The sequence below is a fragment of the Poecilia reticulata genome, linkage group LG15 (genome assembly GCF_000633615.1).
Source record: "Poecilia reticulata strain Guanapo linkage group LG15, Guppy_female_1.0+MT, whole genome shotgun sequence".
Lineage (NCBI taxonomy): Eukaryota > Metazoa > Chordata > Actinopteri > Cyprinodontiformes > Poeciliidae > Poecilia > Poecilia reticulata.
The window spans coordinates 16,484,510-16,502,683 of NC_024345.1; the positions used below are offsets into that span (position 1 = coordinate 16,484,510).

The window sequence follows — 18,174 nt, forward strand, 5'->3', positions numbered from 1 at the left end:
TATATAGCTCGGACGAGCTGAGTCGGATGCAAACTTTGGCTATTGAGAAAACCAGAGGAACTTCATCATCCTGCGAGGAGTCTACTCTGTTTTTTACCCACCTGGTGATTAAAGAAATGGTTCTGAATTTTTTGAAGTTCTGCTGAAATGTTGAAATCACTTCGTATCTTATCTGGAGTACATAAATCTCTTTGCATCTTCATTTATTAAAGAAGTAGGACAGTTGGTTAGCTTTTATGTATATGTGACCTTTGGCAATAATTGTTTCCTCCTGGTTCTCCTGGTTTACATTAGACCATACATCTAGCAGTAAAAGTGAACAAGATGTCAGACTCTACTACAGCTGCACGTTACATCACACCAGTCATCACCTCAAAATCAGTGCTTGCAGTATCACAATTGCAAAACACTGCCGGGAAGCAACACACATTTCAAGCTGCACATTTGCCGTTACCATAGCGGTAATTCATGCGACCAGATACAGTCTTCAAATGCCCTTGGTTCTCATACCACACACCTACTTCCAGTGGCCTAGATGTAAAAAACCTCATGAAAATTGTAATCATGAAAAAAAATAAAATAAAAAAGACCTAGAAAAATCTTGATTATTTGTAACTGATATTTTTGTATTGTAAATACGTAGATTAATGAAATTGTGCCATCGTAGACTGAAAGCACATTGCTGAGCACAATGGTCCGAAATTACAGAAAAGCCTTCCCTCTGGACAAGATGTCCACTGTTGCATTTCTTTTGAGACACATTTTATCATGACAAAAATGGCAAACGCAAACTTTATGCTACACTCCAGGTCCATCTAATCTGGATTTACTGTAAATGACGATGCTAAGAGAGTTATTAACTGCTTATAAACAAAAGCTCAGAAAAAAAAGAAGGAAAGGAAGAAACTGAACTATCCTATTTAAGTAGGGTTGATGAGGTAGCATTAGTCGTTATCTGGCTGACAGACTGAGCTGGGATTTTGTGTTCCTGGACCTTTTTTATTTAATCAGCGTTCTGCTGTTCCTCCCTGATACAATGTATATACTTGTATTTCACATAACAACACCTCATGGGTTCCTTAAACAGACACACACAGAAACATGTTGCACACGCACACACACACACCTACACACACACACACACACACACACACACACGCTAGAAACAAATCATGCACACAGACAACCTGAGCTCAGGTGGTCTTGGGAGTTTTTCTAACTTTTTTTTTTATTGTTTTGAAGTGGCACTGAGGTGGAAAGTGAATCTGACTCTCTGCTGTGAGTTTCCACAGGAACCCTCCAACCGTGCTGTATCATGTAATTGCAGAATAGCTCAGACAGCATCTGGGCCTCCTATCCGGTGAGAGCAGCAGGTAGCTCAGTGCATAATTCCCCCGATTGACTATACTCTGACATTTGGCTGGATTACTCGACATTCCCTCTGTGATCCCAACAGAAGAGAATCGTCAGTGTCCTCCAGTGACACTGAAGGTTCCCAGAAAACCCTCTTCTCAGAGTTCTTAGCTGAAATTCCTTTTTTTATTATTGCTGGCTGCCTCCATGTGTGTAAGTATGCATTGTATGCGTGTGTTTTTGGAGTCAAAAACGTGTCCTTGGGATGGCCTCATCGGCACATCTGAGAATCTTTGGATCTTATGAAAATGTCACTGAGCCTTCAGGCGAGAAGTGATAGGGGTTTAATATCAGTTTCAAAGACAGACGTAGTCAGGCACGGCCACAAAAATGCACAAAGAAACCGTATTGTTAAACGCTGCTCCACTTTAGTTTAATTGAGGACCTGGTTGTGTTTTATCTGGTTTATTACATTTATTTCTAATTATTATTAATAACTGAAATAAAGAAAGCATCCACCTGAATTTGAACTGATGTCCTGACTCATTAATTCATTACTTTAAACAAACAACTGATTATCTCCTAGCATGATAGCAGAAGAAGTTTAAGCTGCCTCCCTTTTTTTTTTTTTTTTTTCTGGAGACTATGTTCAAGAATGAATTATGACTCTTTAGCCAAAATGTCGCATAGCTGAAAGCAATCCTATAAAAACAGAACAGCCATTTTTTTCCCCCTCAAATGGAATAACTTAGTTGTGCATTGATTCACTTTGAGGATCACCCAGCAATAATTTTCACACTTTTAAGTACTGGCAATTACATAAAACAGAGCGCTGTGAACATTTTTGATAACAAGCAAAAGATGTGCCCTGAAGCTGCAGGAACCAAATGCTTTGCGCATTTATTTTAGCAGTCTAGAATATTAGGGGGAAAAAAAACAAATGAAAAAAGTTAACTTTTATCTACTAAAAACGCAATATGTGGTGACATACGCAACATAGAAATGTAAGTTATTTGAGGAATAAAGAACCTTCCTCAAGCTCCTTAAAGAAAGCAGAGAGCTGGACAATTCTCCTGCAGCAGGAAGAAGCTTTTCTCCACTTTTATGCTCCATCTGCCTCTCTTCACTCTCCTCCTTCCCCCCCTCCTTTCACTCCTCTCCATTCGACTCTCTCAGGAACAATCATACTTGGCGATTACCATTCTCTGCCCACCCCGCTTGCTCTGTCATGTCGACTAATTATCGAAGCTCAGTAATTGGCCTTCTAGTTAATTGGCCCACTGTCTGCCAGAACCAACAAAAGGTCGAGCAGAGCAGGACACAGTGGGGACCGGTCCCTTCTCATTGAGTCTCCCTCAGTTCCGACTGCTTTGTGAAGAGTACTACATGCACATACAAACACACACACGCACACACATGCAAAGTCTTCCTGTCTTCACAAACACTTTGCATTGACTTCCATTCATTTTTCATTCATTTCTAAAGTCTAGTCCTTCCCCTAAATCTTATCACTGAGAATAGTCCTAATGCTAAAACTAACCCCTTGTCCCAAACAGCTTTGGGCTTTGGGTCCCATAACAGGTTCTCACAACTTGGTATTTGCAGAAAAATGACCTTACAATTTAAGGCACGCATGCACGCACGCACGCACGCACGCACGCACGCACGCACGCACACAGTCAGACCTGTCCATTTCACCTTCTCAGAAACCTTTCTCAGAATGTTTGTAACCTTCTTTCTTTTATTCCTTAATGTTTGAAGTGCATTTGTTCACTCGGTGACTCTGAGCAGACCAGGTCCTGAGTCATTTACATTGACATTAAACATTCCTCATCAACCCATTTGTTAGGCTGATTGATTAGGTGTAACTGGATCTCTGCTGATAAAGGTGAGTGTGTTCATGCGCAAGTGTGTGTTGCCCTTTTTTTTCATGGAGATGGATACGTCATCACAGGACATTTATCTTAACTTACTAAAGAATCTAGTAACTGGAGTCTCTGAGTCTCCCATCCTCGCCTCCCCTGAAGGCATGTGAGATCTAAACTGTCCACTTGGGAACTTTCCCCTTTTGCCACCCCTAACAACCCCCAACCACACATACACACACACGCACACACACACACACACACACACACACACGCATCCTGCTCCTGTCACTCCTCCCTGACCTCCTCTGGATAGTTTCTGCCTTAAACTTTCATGTCATTACTGAAGCGCTGATGTTGTGATAGCTTTCGGCTGTTAATACGTTTGTAAAAAAAAATAAATAAAATGATCAAAGCTACACTTAACTACAACACACTTCTTCATGACCTGGAAATAAAGTTAAATATATCATAAGAACTTTTGTTCATAGAGATCCATCAATCCATTTCCCAGGTTGAGGTCATCCTGCAGCATCAGGCACTGTGGTCAGTGATCAGATTCTCCATTACTGCATTAATCTGAATTGCATTTGTTCTATTCATTAAAACTAAAAACAAACCATTTTTGCTCATAAGTACATCAACAACTTCATGTTCTTTAATGTGCATTTAGTGTCATAAAAATCAGATAAGGTTTTTTGAAAGTTTTTGACCTATGATTAATCTAATAGTCTTGTACTCCATGCTCAATTGAGCCACAAATTATAAAGAACTTGCAACACATTTTTTGCCTCCTCTAGGTATTAGACACTTTAAAATGAAAATCTGGTTTTGTTCAAAATCACATTTAGCATGTTTATCCACAGTTTGGGCCTTGAATCTGACCAGTGGCTTAGTTAAATTGTTCTAAAATGTTGTCTTTTTATGTGCGAGGATGCATAGGCTGGTCCTACCTGGAGGCTGCGTAGCGTGGTTCCCGGCAAACTGCATGGGGATGCACAGGTCGTTATCAATGGGGAATTTGTCGCAGGACAGCATCTCTGGCCAGGGGAAGCCATAGGTCTCCATCACTGGAGCGCAGCTGTCCCTGACAGCCTCGCACAATGAGCGGCAGGGGTAGATGGGCCTGTCTAGACAGACGGGCGCAAACAACGAGCACAGAAAGACCTGGGTGTCAGCATGGCACCTTTTGGCCAGGAGGGGCACCCAGCTGCCCGCCTGCTGCTTGACTTCTGGCATGGTCTCGTGATCCAGGAGGTTGGGCAACCTCATCTTCTTGTACCCCACGTTGTGGCAGAGGCGTAGGTCAGCTGGTATGTCCACACACTGTGGCTGCTTGGTGTAGAATCGGCCGTTGTGGAAGTTATCTGACTGCCAGCTGTAGTAGTCATACTCATCTGCGGTTACGATGTCAGGGAGGAGGGAGAAGAGCAACAGGCCCAGTGCCAGGCTGAATAAACCCTGAGTTAATGCCAGCCTCAGGATCTTTTGTCCATATGCCATCCTTTTTTGAGTTCAGACCTGCTATTTAAGAAAGACGTATCCAGAAGTCTCCAAAGAGACAATCTTCAGAGAAGATTTCAACAAGTGGACAAGGCGTATGAACTGTAATCCTTTTTTTTTTTCTTGTTCTTCTGAGTATGGATATCGCAAACAGAAAGAAAGCACAAGTTTTTAAATCTCTTCTTCCCAGGAGAGTCAGCCCTTAAAGTCTGTCTTTGTATGAGAGCCTCAGTTAGTTGAAGGGGGTGCAGCAGCCAGAAGTAGGTGAACACGCAGGTAGGACCTCTTATTTCCCCCAAGCTTCTTACTCTACTGCCTTCACCCCCTCTTCATACTGTCTGAAGCCCACTCCTGCTTTCTATCAGTGTGTGGCTGTGAAGAGGAGTACCTAGATTTTAAGAGCTGGTGGTAGCTGCTCTCCTCAGCTGCCTGCCCCCCCAACAGGCTCCCAGACCATTCATCTTCCTACTGGCCTCCCCTGGACTCACTCACAACAGCCTCAGCCAATTGAAACCACAGAGGGAGGCTGCCACTGGTCTTCAGGACACTCCCTCCGCTACTTATTCTCAACAAAATTCCCCCTCTGGAGCAAGTTAGCAAGAAAGAAAAAGGCAGCAATATTTCACAAGTTCTTCCCGCTGCAGCTGTTTATTCCAAAATGTAATTAAAAAAACATCTTTTTGCTTAGATTAACACTCTGCAGATGATGTCACAGAGGCTATCCAACATTGATTAACTCATTGCACCCTAAAGAAGCTCCCTTCGCACACAACAAAGGAAGTTTGCTTGGCATTTAAGTCTGTTCACTTCATTAGCTCAAAACAGTCTGGCAGCAAGCCTCTGCTGGCATGGAGAAGCACACATTTGCAATCGCAACTCTCGTGCAAAGGCTTCAGGGGAATGTATGAATGAGGTGAGAGTGAAGGAGTTGCAGCATGGGGGTGGTTACAGAGAGATGGTTGTGCGGCCACAGGTGGCTAGGTGGCACTATGAGCTAATATGCTAATGTGTATGTTGGCTGTGAACCGAGGCACACTACCCCCCTGTCTCTTTCTATCCATGCTGCTGATGCAGTGAGATCTTTCATCTTTGGAGCAAAGGCAGGAGCATTGTGAACAGGACGTGGGATCTCAGTGCGTCCCTGGGTCTTGCATTTGATGTGCGTCATGCCTTCATGCATCTTCTCCACTGAATGAGCTCTAAATGCAGGTTTTTGCAAGTTGACATTTTACCAAAAACACACCAGGATTGCTAAAACTCACACTTGCTCTTTGTTGAATATAATATGGAGAAAGATGACATGATTTTTTTAATTTATTTTTTTTATTGTTGCTGAAGAGTAGTGACAGATTAAAATGACGGGAATTGGAAATTGAGCGCAGGATCTGTTTGGAGGTGAAATCAGATATAAAAAAAAAATATGGATTGCATTGTTTCCTTTCCTGATATGTGAAAGATAAAATTTCAGAAAAAGGTGTCTGTTTTCAAAAGGTTAATTCAATAAGATGAAATCAAACAGATAAAAACTTGGCTCAATGTGAGGAAGCTGGCCACATCCATAACGATCCTTTTTATCTACATGTAATAAAGGTTTTGCTGTAACAAGACGGCAGTAAATAACATATTTGCATTCTTTTCTTTAGATTAATCTGGACATCTTTCAGGTTTTATCTTCTTGAGGATACAGTTAAGATCATTGCCTTATTGGAGTGTGCGCCAACGCCGCTGATTGATTTTCTTGGGAATCAAAAAGCTGCCGCCGGAGCAAGCACGCGCAGACCTCCCTAAGATCGTTTTTCATAGCCTGTAGTGTGGAAAGATCAGATGTCCTCTCCTGATTTCCCCCCAGAAACGCTGACGTCATGGCCTGTGAAGTTGATCTTAAAAACATTTTGTTTTGCTTTAGAGCCCTGCTGACTGTTTCTCCCGACATATTCTCAGTTACTTTTCTCCTGCCTTTGTTCTCCAGAGTGTTGCTCAAAGAAGGTGTTACTCTGTTAACCTTTGAACTGCAGCTAATCAATATTACTCGCAGCTAATAATTTGTGGACGTTACTCCTGCTTGGAGGGCCGGTTTGTTCGTGCACACATCGCTATATTTGTGAGGTAACTTGTATGCAAGTTAGGGCAGCAGTGACCCATTTTAAGACTGCCAGCATTTCCTACAGATACAAGCCCAGTGTCCTGCCTTCAAGTCAGCAACAAAAGTGTCTTTCATGGTAATCAATCAACAATGGTTGTCTCCTCTTGTTCTCCTTCCCCATTACTGGCCCCTCTGGCCACCAGCCAATCAATTCCACTCTTAGGTTTCCAGCCCTCTGATTGGCCGGGGGTTATGAGATTAGGTTCAGTCTGTATTGTTGTGCCTAAAGGTTTAGCATGGTTTGAAAAGAGTGTCTCAGCAATTGTATGAGCAAGTGTGAGTGCGTTTGGAGATAGTGAATCTGTGTGTGTGTCGTGGCGATTGTGAAGAGGACAAGTGAGGTGGCCGGCTACGCAGATATGCCCTCCACGAAGAGTTTGAATTTAAAACCACACAAGAAGATGGTAGTGAGGATATCCCCAACAAAAGATGCATGAACATGTTGCATGTCTTTTTTTTCTGACTGAAGTTTCACACAAATAAGTAGAAAAAAACAATGACTTCCTAAATGTTGATAGTTGCTGATTTTCTCCAGCCAGTTAAAAACCAGTTTACTTGCGCAAAGATCGGGTGGTGAGATGTTTTAAACAAGCCGGCCAGAGTCGACACTCGCCACATGCTCACAACAAACAATTTCTGCATTCTGTGCACAAGACTTGCAGAAGTTGTAGCTATGAGTGTCCACAGAAGAGTTTTTCTGAGGATGGCGAATGTGCTCAAAATACAACTGCTTGTAATTTATTAAGAGCAGTTTAAGTGTAGGCTACAGAAAAGTTCCTAAGTACGCCATGAATGTGGCTACATTGTAACAAAAAAAACAACAACAACAAAAAAACAGTGAAAATCAATGTATTTTTTTTTATTAAAATGGTACCATCTGGTATCATGCAGTGCATTCTGGGCAAAAGTTTCTCCCTGTGTCTATTAAAAGTTATTTAATCAGTCTTGCAAAGCTCATTAACTTTTGTTATTTTTTGAGATTTATTATATTTTGGTGTTTGACTTTTAATCAGGATTCCCATAATACCCCTTATCTGTGGTTAGTAAGCTAATTGCATTAAATGGATTCAGATGTTACAATTTACTTTGGTATTTTAAGTTCAATACATTTATGGATCTAAAGTTAAAAAAATAAAAATTCCATTATAATTGTTAGCATTTATCAATATAAGACTGATATTTTCACCCTTATTCAGTTGTTATTCCTTTGCAGCCATTTGCTTCAGTGACTGATGTTAGGAGGACCCTCGCTCTGCCGTCGATGCTTCGTCTAGTACAGCTTTCGAAAGTCAAAAGTCATTGGTCAGCATCAAATTTTTGAGAATCATTAACTCTGGTACTAATAATCTGAATATGATCCATGACTTTTGCAGAGTAATTACCATGCACTACAGATGAGCTCATTCAGCTGACTCTATTTCATCCACCTAATAAAGAGTGTAAGGAAAAAAATACTTTGTTAAGGCGGGACACATTTTGAGACTGAATGTTGGAGTCTTAGTTATCATTGTCTTGTCACAACTTGAACGTTACTTGTTCAGATCTTGGCTTGGTTCTTTTTCTGTGGAATTTACATTCTGTTCCAGCATGTGTTTTCATCCAATAAACAGGCTTCCTCTCACTGATAGATAATTTACCACATCGGTGGTAAATAAAATATACACTGCTCAAAAAAATAAAGGGAACACTTAAACAACACAATATAACTCCAAGTAAATCAAACTTCTGTGAAATCAAACTGTCCACTTAGGAAGCAACACTGATTGACAACGGGGACCCTCATCGGGTCAATCAGTGTTGCTTCCTAAGTGGACAGTTTGATTTCACAGAAGTTTGATTTACTTGGAGTTATATTGTGTTGTTCAAGTGTTCCCTTTATTTTTTTGAGCAGTATATATTTTTTTCTTAATTTTAGGTGGGAATGAGCTTTTAACTGCTCGACATTTATCGTAATATATAAGGAAACTCAGCCGACATTTGTCACAAGACTTGCCACATGGTTTTCAGCATGCTACGTCTTTAATCTACAGTATCAGATTCATTCAGAGATGAGGGTTTTCTTGTCAGTTTAGGCTTGAATAATGATTTAATCAAATATCCTCAAATACCAGTCCTTTCCTGCATTTTCACAAAAAAATATTTTACAGTTTTTCTGTCCGTTTCCTGCCCACGTTTGGTCACCATAAAACATTAGTATCAGTGTCAGCATCTGATAAAATATAAATATAAAATATACAAATATAAAACATGACAATCGTAATGTGAAAACAGTTCTTTCTGCTTTGATCACCTTAAGCAGTAACAATGGTACCTTATTACCATTGTTATTCTCTTTATCTGGACATTAACCAGCCTTTATTATCTCATCTGCAGCTGGTTCAAAATTCTGCTGCCAGAGTTTTTGACTGGAACCAGAAATGTGACACATTTAAATGTTTTTCATGGAGTGCATCCGGAAAGTGTTTAACTCGGTTCCTTTTTTCAACATTTTCCTATGTTGCAGGCTTATTACAAATTGTATTAAATTAATCTCCTCAAAATCCTGCACACACGTACCCCATTTAAAATGACTTGAGGCTGTAATTTCTGCCAAATGTGCATCAACAAATTATTAATCAAAAGCCGTAAATACTTACGGGAATTTCTTGGCTTTCTATTTTTAACAAATTAGCAAAGATCTAAAAAAAAAAAAAACCTTTTTCACATTATCATAATGAGGTTTTTTGGAGTCAAGTTTTGAGGAAAGACATTAATTTAATGCAATTTGAAATAAGGCTGCAAGATGATAAAATGTGAAAAAAAGGGAAACGCTGCATACTTTCCAGAGGCACTGTATGATCATTATGTCACTTGCATGTAAATGCACAATATCAACAGAGTCAGTTACATTGCAGAGCAGACAGATGAAAATAAGACAGAGATGTATTTCTCCATGACTGTCGGAAATTAGCAGAAATCTGGCAGCATGAGTGTCACCAGGAAACATCGGGCTTGTGTGAAATGACTGATTCTGCCTCATTTCACCTTTTACTTGCTCTGCCTAAAGCCAGGAACAACTTAGCCAGAGAAGGGGATATGGCACATAGTCGCTAAAATGTGATGAAATTATGCTGGAAGATTTTAACACCACTTGGTCACATAGTGCTGCAACCTGTACATGTCAATCTGGGCAGTGAGGGATGAAATGTGGCTTCAGTTCTTTCTGTTTGACTGGAGATTCATTTGTTGGTCAATTTTCTTTTGCTGTGGTGTCTGTCTTCATCCCTTTTTTTTAATACAAGTCTCAAGTTCATTTTTCAATGTGAGGTCAGGATAACGTTAAAAGTTACACACGCTTCCCTCAGTGGTCAACTTTAACCTTTCCGAGCCTTCAGCCTCCCTTTGTTTGATTCTTTTTAAGGGAGCTTTGACCAGCTCTCTGTCATGGAACCCAATGTAAGGAGACATACAGAAGAAAGGCTGACCCAAACTATCCTGCGTATTAACTTCCAGTAAAATCGTTGAGTGACATGAAACATCTCTGAATGTTGAGACACGTATATATGCAAAAAAAAAGAGAGAGAGAGAGAGAGAGAAGCAGTATTTCTTTGACAAACTGTCAATATAACTGAGCCAACAGTGATGGCTGTCCTCTGGATTCTGGGTAACATTTGTTATCAGTGTGTTAAAATTCACAGATTTGCTATGTGTGTAACCGGATGGTTGTCGTAATTTTTTACATCTTGTCTCTATATGAAAAGGCGGTGCTTCCTCAAGCTGAACAATGAATGCTTAAAGGCCGGTTGAGGCTGGATGTTCTCATCAGATACTGGATGTAACTTATAAAGTAAATTGTAATCTAACTTAGTTCCTTTTGAAGTAAAGTAATCAGCAAAGCTTTATATTTTAAAGCATTAATCAGTAATCTGGAGTTCGATTACATGTTCAAGATAACTGTGGCAACACTGCATTTCATGTTTTTTTGTTTTTGTTTTACATATAAAAGCTAAAATAAGATGTGAGCGTGTAGATTGTTTTCCCCTTTACTCCAATACATCTAACAGGTCCAAGAGAACCAACTGCATTTTTAACATTTGAAACTCCAAGAAAGTACAAGTATAAACTTGAATATCAAAGAATAAACAACTGCTACTGACAAGAATAAAGTGGTACAGGACTGAATGTAGTGAATGAACATTCAGAAAACTTATTGTTTTATGCAGTCAGACCTGTAACAGGGATTCAACAGGTTTTCATGAAACCATGTATGAAAGGATCTCCAGCTACGTAATCTGAGCACTATCTGATCAAAGAGAAAAGGGAAGAAAGGACTTTGAAGTTTTCTCTTCCAACACATGTTCACATCCACTTTCACATCAAGCAATACAAAGGATTTCTCCCTCCTGGGTCAGCTGGGAAATGTCTGCCTCGTGTTCTCTGGATCTCAGGCTCTCAGCAAGCAGGCTAGATAACAGCCCAACTCCCTATCTGTCAATTGAGCTTCACCCCTCAGCCTTTGAGGAAGGAGAGCAGGCAACGTAGGTCTGTCTCAAATGCAATATTTGATGGGTATCTCTGGTCCTCATGATCAATATAAAAGCAGTTTAAATAAAGTAATTACTTGATGGGTTTAGAACTGGAGGTTCCCAAGTAGACAGTACAGGAACAGAAAGGTGTACATAAAAAGTTTCCCTCTCAGGAATGTTTGAAGAAAGAAAAACTGGCAATGGTGATGAGGACTAATTCAAGGATCTTCAAAAACAGCCTCACTAGGCCCAGATGGAATAACGCTTTCCAATGAGCACAAATCTTGCACGCATGCAGCATGGTGTGGATGTGACCATTGTAAAAGTCTCGGTCCAAAATGTTCATGGAGACGTTATTATAATGAAGAAAAGACACAAACTGGAGGTAATATAAGATCACAATCATCAACTAACTTTATCAAGAATGAAGGCTTGGGGTTAATGCCCCAAAAAAATATACTTCAAGGTCCTTAATCCACTAAACTACCACCTTAAAATACCTCTAAAATATTAAAACTACCCTCATTAAATGTTGGACAAAGTTAACACCTCATGCTCTTCGTTCCTTTTTAGCCTCTTGACTTGTTGCATTTCAAAGAAATGCGACTAGAGTCCAACACAGAGATCTGATTTGTCTTGAATATTCATTGGAGGCATCCAGGTATTGAAACTCTGTTATTATTAAATTTTCTTAAGCCGGTGAGTTGAAATAACCCTAAAAGAAACCAAAGGTCAACAACATCCAAAATTAGGGAGGAGAAAAAAATGTGGACATTTTAACAAAGAAGAAGGTTCATTCAAACAAATTATGATTATGAAGGTGACTAAATCTTTCTTTAACCTGGTCCATATGTGGGTTACTGCCAAGCTAAACGGGTTTGTTCACCTCACCAGGATTGCCAGTTTTACCATTGATGATGTGAATTCAGGTGAGAGTCGTGTGTTTCGTCAGTGACTGTGTGACCCGCAGTGATTTACAAGTCGACTTGTTCAAAACTTTCCCATCGTGTCGTGTGATTGGTTCTCTGTTTGCTTGTCCCTCAAAATGCAATTCGAAACATGTTAGCAAGAACAGAAAAAATCTTGTTCCTCTCCACTTTATATTTTAAACTCCACAGATTTGCGTGTGTGTGTCCACATGCCCTCTCTCATATTTTAGGAGTTGCTCAGGGGTCATCAGTTAAGGCTCAAAACTCGCTTGTAATGAGAAACAAGAGAATTTGGAATTTCAACAACTAGGAAAACAATTTTCCCATATCTCTGTGAAAGATTGTAAGATAACATTTTTAGTTGATTAGAGAAAAGTCTTGGCATTCATGTCAGCCTTCAGCAGTCTCCATTTTAAATTTTTAAGAAGGTCTGGCAGTCCCTCTGAACCCTCTGTTACAGCTTAATAAAAACAGATCTGCTGGTTATGCAAAGATTTATTTTTCGGGGTTCTCGTACAGACTCTGCTTTGCAACAAGAACAGAGCTTATGATTGCCACTCTCTTTAATGAGCTGGAACAAATGATAGACACCATCCACATATTTCAGAAAGCTGCTTTTTGATGTGTGTTTTATTTGAGTCATCAACATTGGCTCGACTAAGACATCAGTGTCATTTAAACTTGCACTTATTGTCATAGAGCTCCGTGAAACATATCTTTCTTGGGAATTTTCTGGAACATTAGCCAGGCCAGAGACACTGCACAGCCACATGTTTCTGCTTTTCCCTTTTTACTACTTTATGAACAGTTTGTTATTGGAAGTTTGAACCTTATTCTTAGCAGCTCTCACAAGCCTTTATTTTCTCAGCCTTCAAGATTTATCAAGCTAAACATTTCTGACAAAGTCAAAAGTGAGAGAGTATATGGCTGTTTTATTAGTTCCAGGGTGATGGAAGTTCTGGATGTTCTCCACCCATCAAGTTTATGAAAACTTTGTCAGATCTGAGATTTTCCATTGATTGTGATAAGAAAACAGAAAATAGTTTTAACGAAAAGGTAGCCTGGAGTTTTCCATGTTCCCTTTTCTTTCTAGTTAAGAAGTGATTGTATTTTTAAAAGTAATAACACTTCATTTTTCACCACACTACTCAGCATTTAGCAAGTTATTTTTTTCCCCATTAATGAAAGGTGACTCCTTTATTCGTATTGGTTTGGCTGCTTTCAGTAAGAAAGTCTCGGGTTCAGTTCTCATTTTGCCTTTTTCTTCCCGAATGCAGCTTTCATGTTCTCCCATGTGCTTGTATAAGATTTCTTTTTTTGTTTTTCTGATACTCTGGTTGCCTCTCTCAGCTGAAAAACATAGATGTTAGGTTAAATAGCACATCTAACCTTTCTGAGTTAATGAGTTTGTGCGTTGTTTGTCTCATATGGTTTTGTGTTGGCTTTGTGACACCTGCACAAGTGATCATCGGGCTGATTTTCAGAGAATGGCCACGAACCTCATGAAGATCAAGAGAAGCGATTTGATTACTTAAGTTTCTTGAGATTGTAATATTTTAAATTCTTATCAACAAAGAGTGAAAAAAGAGAGAAAACAATTGAGATAAAACGCGTTCTCCATGAACTGAAACAGCCTCAGAAAATGTCAACAACTTCGCTTGAAGGAAATTCAAAAACCTACAAAAAACACACATTCCAGGGGAAGATACAAAATAATAAACCATGAGAGAACCACAAGGAAACAGGTTTAAGGCTTTATGAAAGGGATTTGACCAACGCCTGCCTAACAGATATTTAAGGAGAGTTTGTTACTGAAAGAGGAACAGGTTGGTTAGGAACAGGGTGCAGCTGTGAAGAAAGGCAAATAACTAAAGATGAACTAACTATATGGGAGAAATGGCTGATAGAATACACAGGAATTCAGGCAGCAGAAAAATAAACAAATAAAACAATAAAATGAAAAACAAAAGCTTACTTATCCTAAATTAAAAAATGTACTTAATTGAAAATAGTTCTGATAATGAGACCGTACTTTGTTCTCTCCAACTATGATAAAACAACATGCAATGTTTACATTTTTATAGATATTTTTATGTGTGTCTTTTCAATTTTTTTGGCTTTAAACTCATGTTTCTTCAGTTTTTTTAGTGATTTTCCCCTAATCTAAAAGTGTTAATTGTCTTCTTTCAATGACATGAACTCAGTTGCTTCAATAGCTTAAACTTTTCGTTTATATGAATTGACATTGCATTTGTTGTATGCAACATACATAGTATATTTTATCTTGTATGGATGATTATAAGGTAAAAAAAAAAAAGTGAGAGCAACTATAAACTGACTTACTTGGAATTGAGAAATTAAAAAGTTAAAGTTTCATGGAGGACTTTAAGATAATTGGGGCTTTTCTCTCTGAAACACACACAGCACAGTGGATTTCTGACTCCTAAACTCTATTTAACTCCCCATCACAGGCATAAATATCACTCTACTGGTCTAAAAGTTGGTCATAACAGATGCACATGCCTGCTCCAGTAAAATGTTTTCAAAATTTTGCTAGAGCTTATGATTTTTTGTCAGGGTCCTGGAGACCTGGGTGTTTCACAAGTATAGAAACTCTATCTCCAGCATACTGTCTGACAGAGAGAGCCAGCCCAGGTGCCGATAACTAATTACCATAGCAACGGGGCCCAGAGAGAGGCAGTGAGTAGTCTCACAAACAGGTGACAGGTCTCACAATGCATTGTGGGAAGAATACACATTTCCTGTGACTATTCATACTTCGCTTACATAAAATTATTATTTCTCTGAATTTTTGAGTGTGAATTAAAATCCAAAAGGTTGAAAAATTTCGAGACATAAACAATTACCCACTGAATTTATTTATTTTTTATTTCAGACCGTGAGTAAGAACCAGATGTGCAAAGCGTATAGTCATCAGTCTCGAACTGTGTAACAGGTTTAGCAATTGTGCTGTTGCAGTGAACCGGGTCAGCTGTAACACTATGGTGATGGACCAGGCAAAAGCTTCAGTTGTTGTACTTTGGTGATGAACCATATCAGCACCATATCAGTATTGCATCTGTGCTCCTGAGCAAGTCCAACTGTGCAATCTATAAGCTAGAATGCTGGGTCAGAAGTGACAGGCACACTTTTGCACTTTTTCTGTCAACTTTAAACATTTTTAACCCCAAAACACGACGGGCCACTGGATGGATGAGCCTAGCTCCCAACCACCAGGTTTGCCAAGTTTTCTAGGGGAAATCCAGAATTTATAATTTTTCAGAATTGGGGCCTGCCATAGCAATGCATAAGCAGGCACCTATCGTTCTACACCTCAAAATAACTGCCTCTTCCTAGTACCGTTAATGCGGCTCATACCACTGCGTGCTTCCTTCACAATATATACATCAAAATGAGCCAAATTCAACTCAAAACAAAAGTCTGACACAAAACAGTGCCACTCAAAATAGACATAGACTTTTGTCTGCCCCTCTAAGTTGCTCTTTGGAACTACAGACATGGTGGAACACTCCGTTACTAGACCTTTTCCTTTTGTGTTTTATTTACCGTTGTCATAGCAACTGAACTAACGGGCACTGGGTGGAAAAAGAGCGACGGCGGTTCTAGTTAGCTGAGGTATAAACCTACTGTACAGGAGCTGAATTGCGATCTGTTTATATGTACAGATTACTTAATACGCCGTCGGTTATCAGCTTTGAAATAAAATGGTTCTGGAAGTTGTTGGAAAGTGTTATTGACATGTTTAGATTTTTTTTTCTTTACATGAGTCGAATCTGTTTAGCTATATTGTGTCTTTCTGTGAAAAGGTTGGTGTACAGGAAAAAAAAACCAAATATATTGTATATTTTTTATGCAGTAGCAGATGGGGGTTATTCTGAGACTTACCTTTGTACCTTTGAGCTGTACCTTTGTATTAAAGGATCTAAAACTGTTTATTACAGGAATAAGTATATTGTCTAGAATGATAAAGAAAATAATGTGGACACAATGATTATTTTGAAGAAAGATCAGATATGGTGGCGTTTGGAAATCTTAAATATTTAACCAGAACAGATTCCAGGAGGATTAGTGAAGCACAGATTTGTTTCTGCCTCCTCACTCCTACCTGTTATAGATTTTTGACAGGAAAATCAGCATCTGTTACACTGACACCAGCCCTGATATGTGTAACACATGCTACAATCTTTAATATGTTTTCTGGAGATGTTAGCATCAAGACCGCTACTATAAACGCATTGCATCTCTGAATAGTGCTGTTTAGGTTAGATCATCTAGTGATGCAAAAAGCAACAAAAACTATTATGCTATGTACTTAAGATGGAATATATGCACATATATTCATGACATGCTTTGATTAAAGTAATTTATATTCAGTGCAATTCCAGTACCGAAAAATTAACTTTATACCAGGTGAGTCTCTCACCTGAGAATGTGAACCTACTAGGCTGATTCTGTGCTTTCAAATAATTTTAATGCTCCTGTAGAAGATTCATAACTTAAAAGTTACAGGAACCTACAAGTTAACTTATAAGGAACAGGTCTGAAAAATCAGTCTGTGTGCTACACTCAAGAGAGAGATTCATTTGATGCATCAAAGAGTGATGTCATCACTTATGATGTCATTGTTACCATAGGAACTAAACATTCTAATGGTGCATTCATACCAAACACGTTTTGAGCAAGTCTGCTTTATATTCAAAATCTATGTGAAGTATTGGATGCGCTGGACGTGTCAAACGCTCCAAACGGTTCAAATGGCATCGCGCTAGACGCTCGGAGAGCGCCGCAACGGCCCTCGATGTGCCTCCACATAGTGTTTGAATGTAAACCAGATGCGCCTGACGGTTAAAATGTGTTTGGTGTGAACGCACCATTATATGTCCAGTGTCATATTAGGTCCACCATATTAGGACCAAAGAATTGTCCTAACATGATGGATTCATTGATTGGGTCAGGGGTAATGTTTAGAGGTAAGATGTGAATTAAGGTTTAGTTAATGTTAGGAATAGACTAGTATTGGTTTGGGTTAGGGAAAATGTCTGGGTTAGGCAAAATCGCAGCTACTAAAATAAAGGGAAATCAATGCAAAGTTCTAATATGGGTCGAAATAGTTTTGACCAGCCTGTATAGAATTTTGTTTTCTAAATAATTCTATAAATAATGATATAATGTTAGGTTGTTTTTCTGCCAATTGCATAGCTGCAGTACACTAATAGTCTAATGCGTTGAATGTGTCTCAGCACATTATATTATGTGTCTCAGCACATTCAACACATTAGAAACCAATCAGAACCAAGTTTGCCTTTTGGTTCTGATTTGGTTCTGCTACTGTTGTTTCTGGACAGTAGCCGAGCCAAATGAATTTTCACAAATTCTCTGTTTCATATTTTATTGTCAACTGTTTAACAGATATTCATCCATCATCTAACATACATAGATATGTTAGATGATGGATGAATATTATATAATATAAAGTGTTTGAGGCTTTGCCAAATTTGTGCAAAGTCTCAAATTTTCATAATGCAAAGTATTAGCAAAACCTGGGCTTGGATAGTGACCTAGGTTAGTGCCACCTGGGTGTGGGTCGCTTTAAAGGCTTAGCTGGGCTTAGCTTTTTGACCTTCTTGCCAATGCTAACATGAAGACCCTCCATGCAACCAGTGGAGGTTGATCGCATGGATGTCTGTCTTTCCTCGGACCTCCATGTTTGTGCGGAGGTTTGGCTTTGCGTGGACTCTTCTGTTTGCAACCTGAGTGTGGGTCGGCGCAAAGGCTGAGCCAGGCAATGCATGGAGACCCCTTGTTGATTTAAGATCTGTCTTTCTTCGGACCTCCCTGGTTGATTGGAGGTCCAT

General features: G+C 39.3%; 1 protein-coding gene across 1 annotated transcript in view; it reads right to left on the reverse strand.

Annotated features, from left to right (window-relative positions):
* sfrp5 (secreted frizzled-related protein 5) overlaps positions 1-5,115 on the reverse strand; it is a 17,191-nt gene extending 12,076 nt beyond the window's left edge. Inside the window, exon 1 of the mRNA XM_008429625.2 lies at positions 4,172-5,115. Coding sequence (XP_008427847.1) covers positions 4,172-4,721 — 550 coding nt within the window. The 5' untranslated portion in view covers positions 4,722-5,115. The remainder of the gene's footprint in view (positions 1-4,171) is intronic.
* Positions 5,116-18,174: the final 13,059 nt, after the last annotated feature.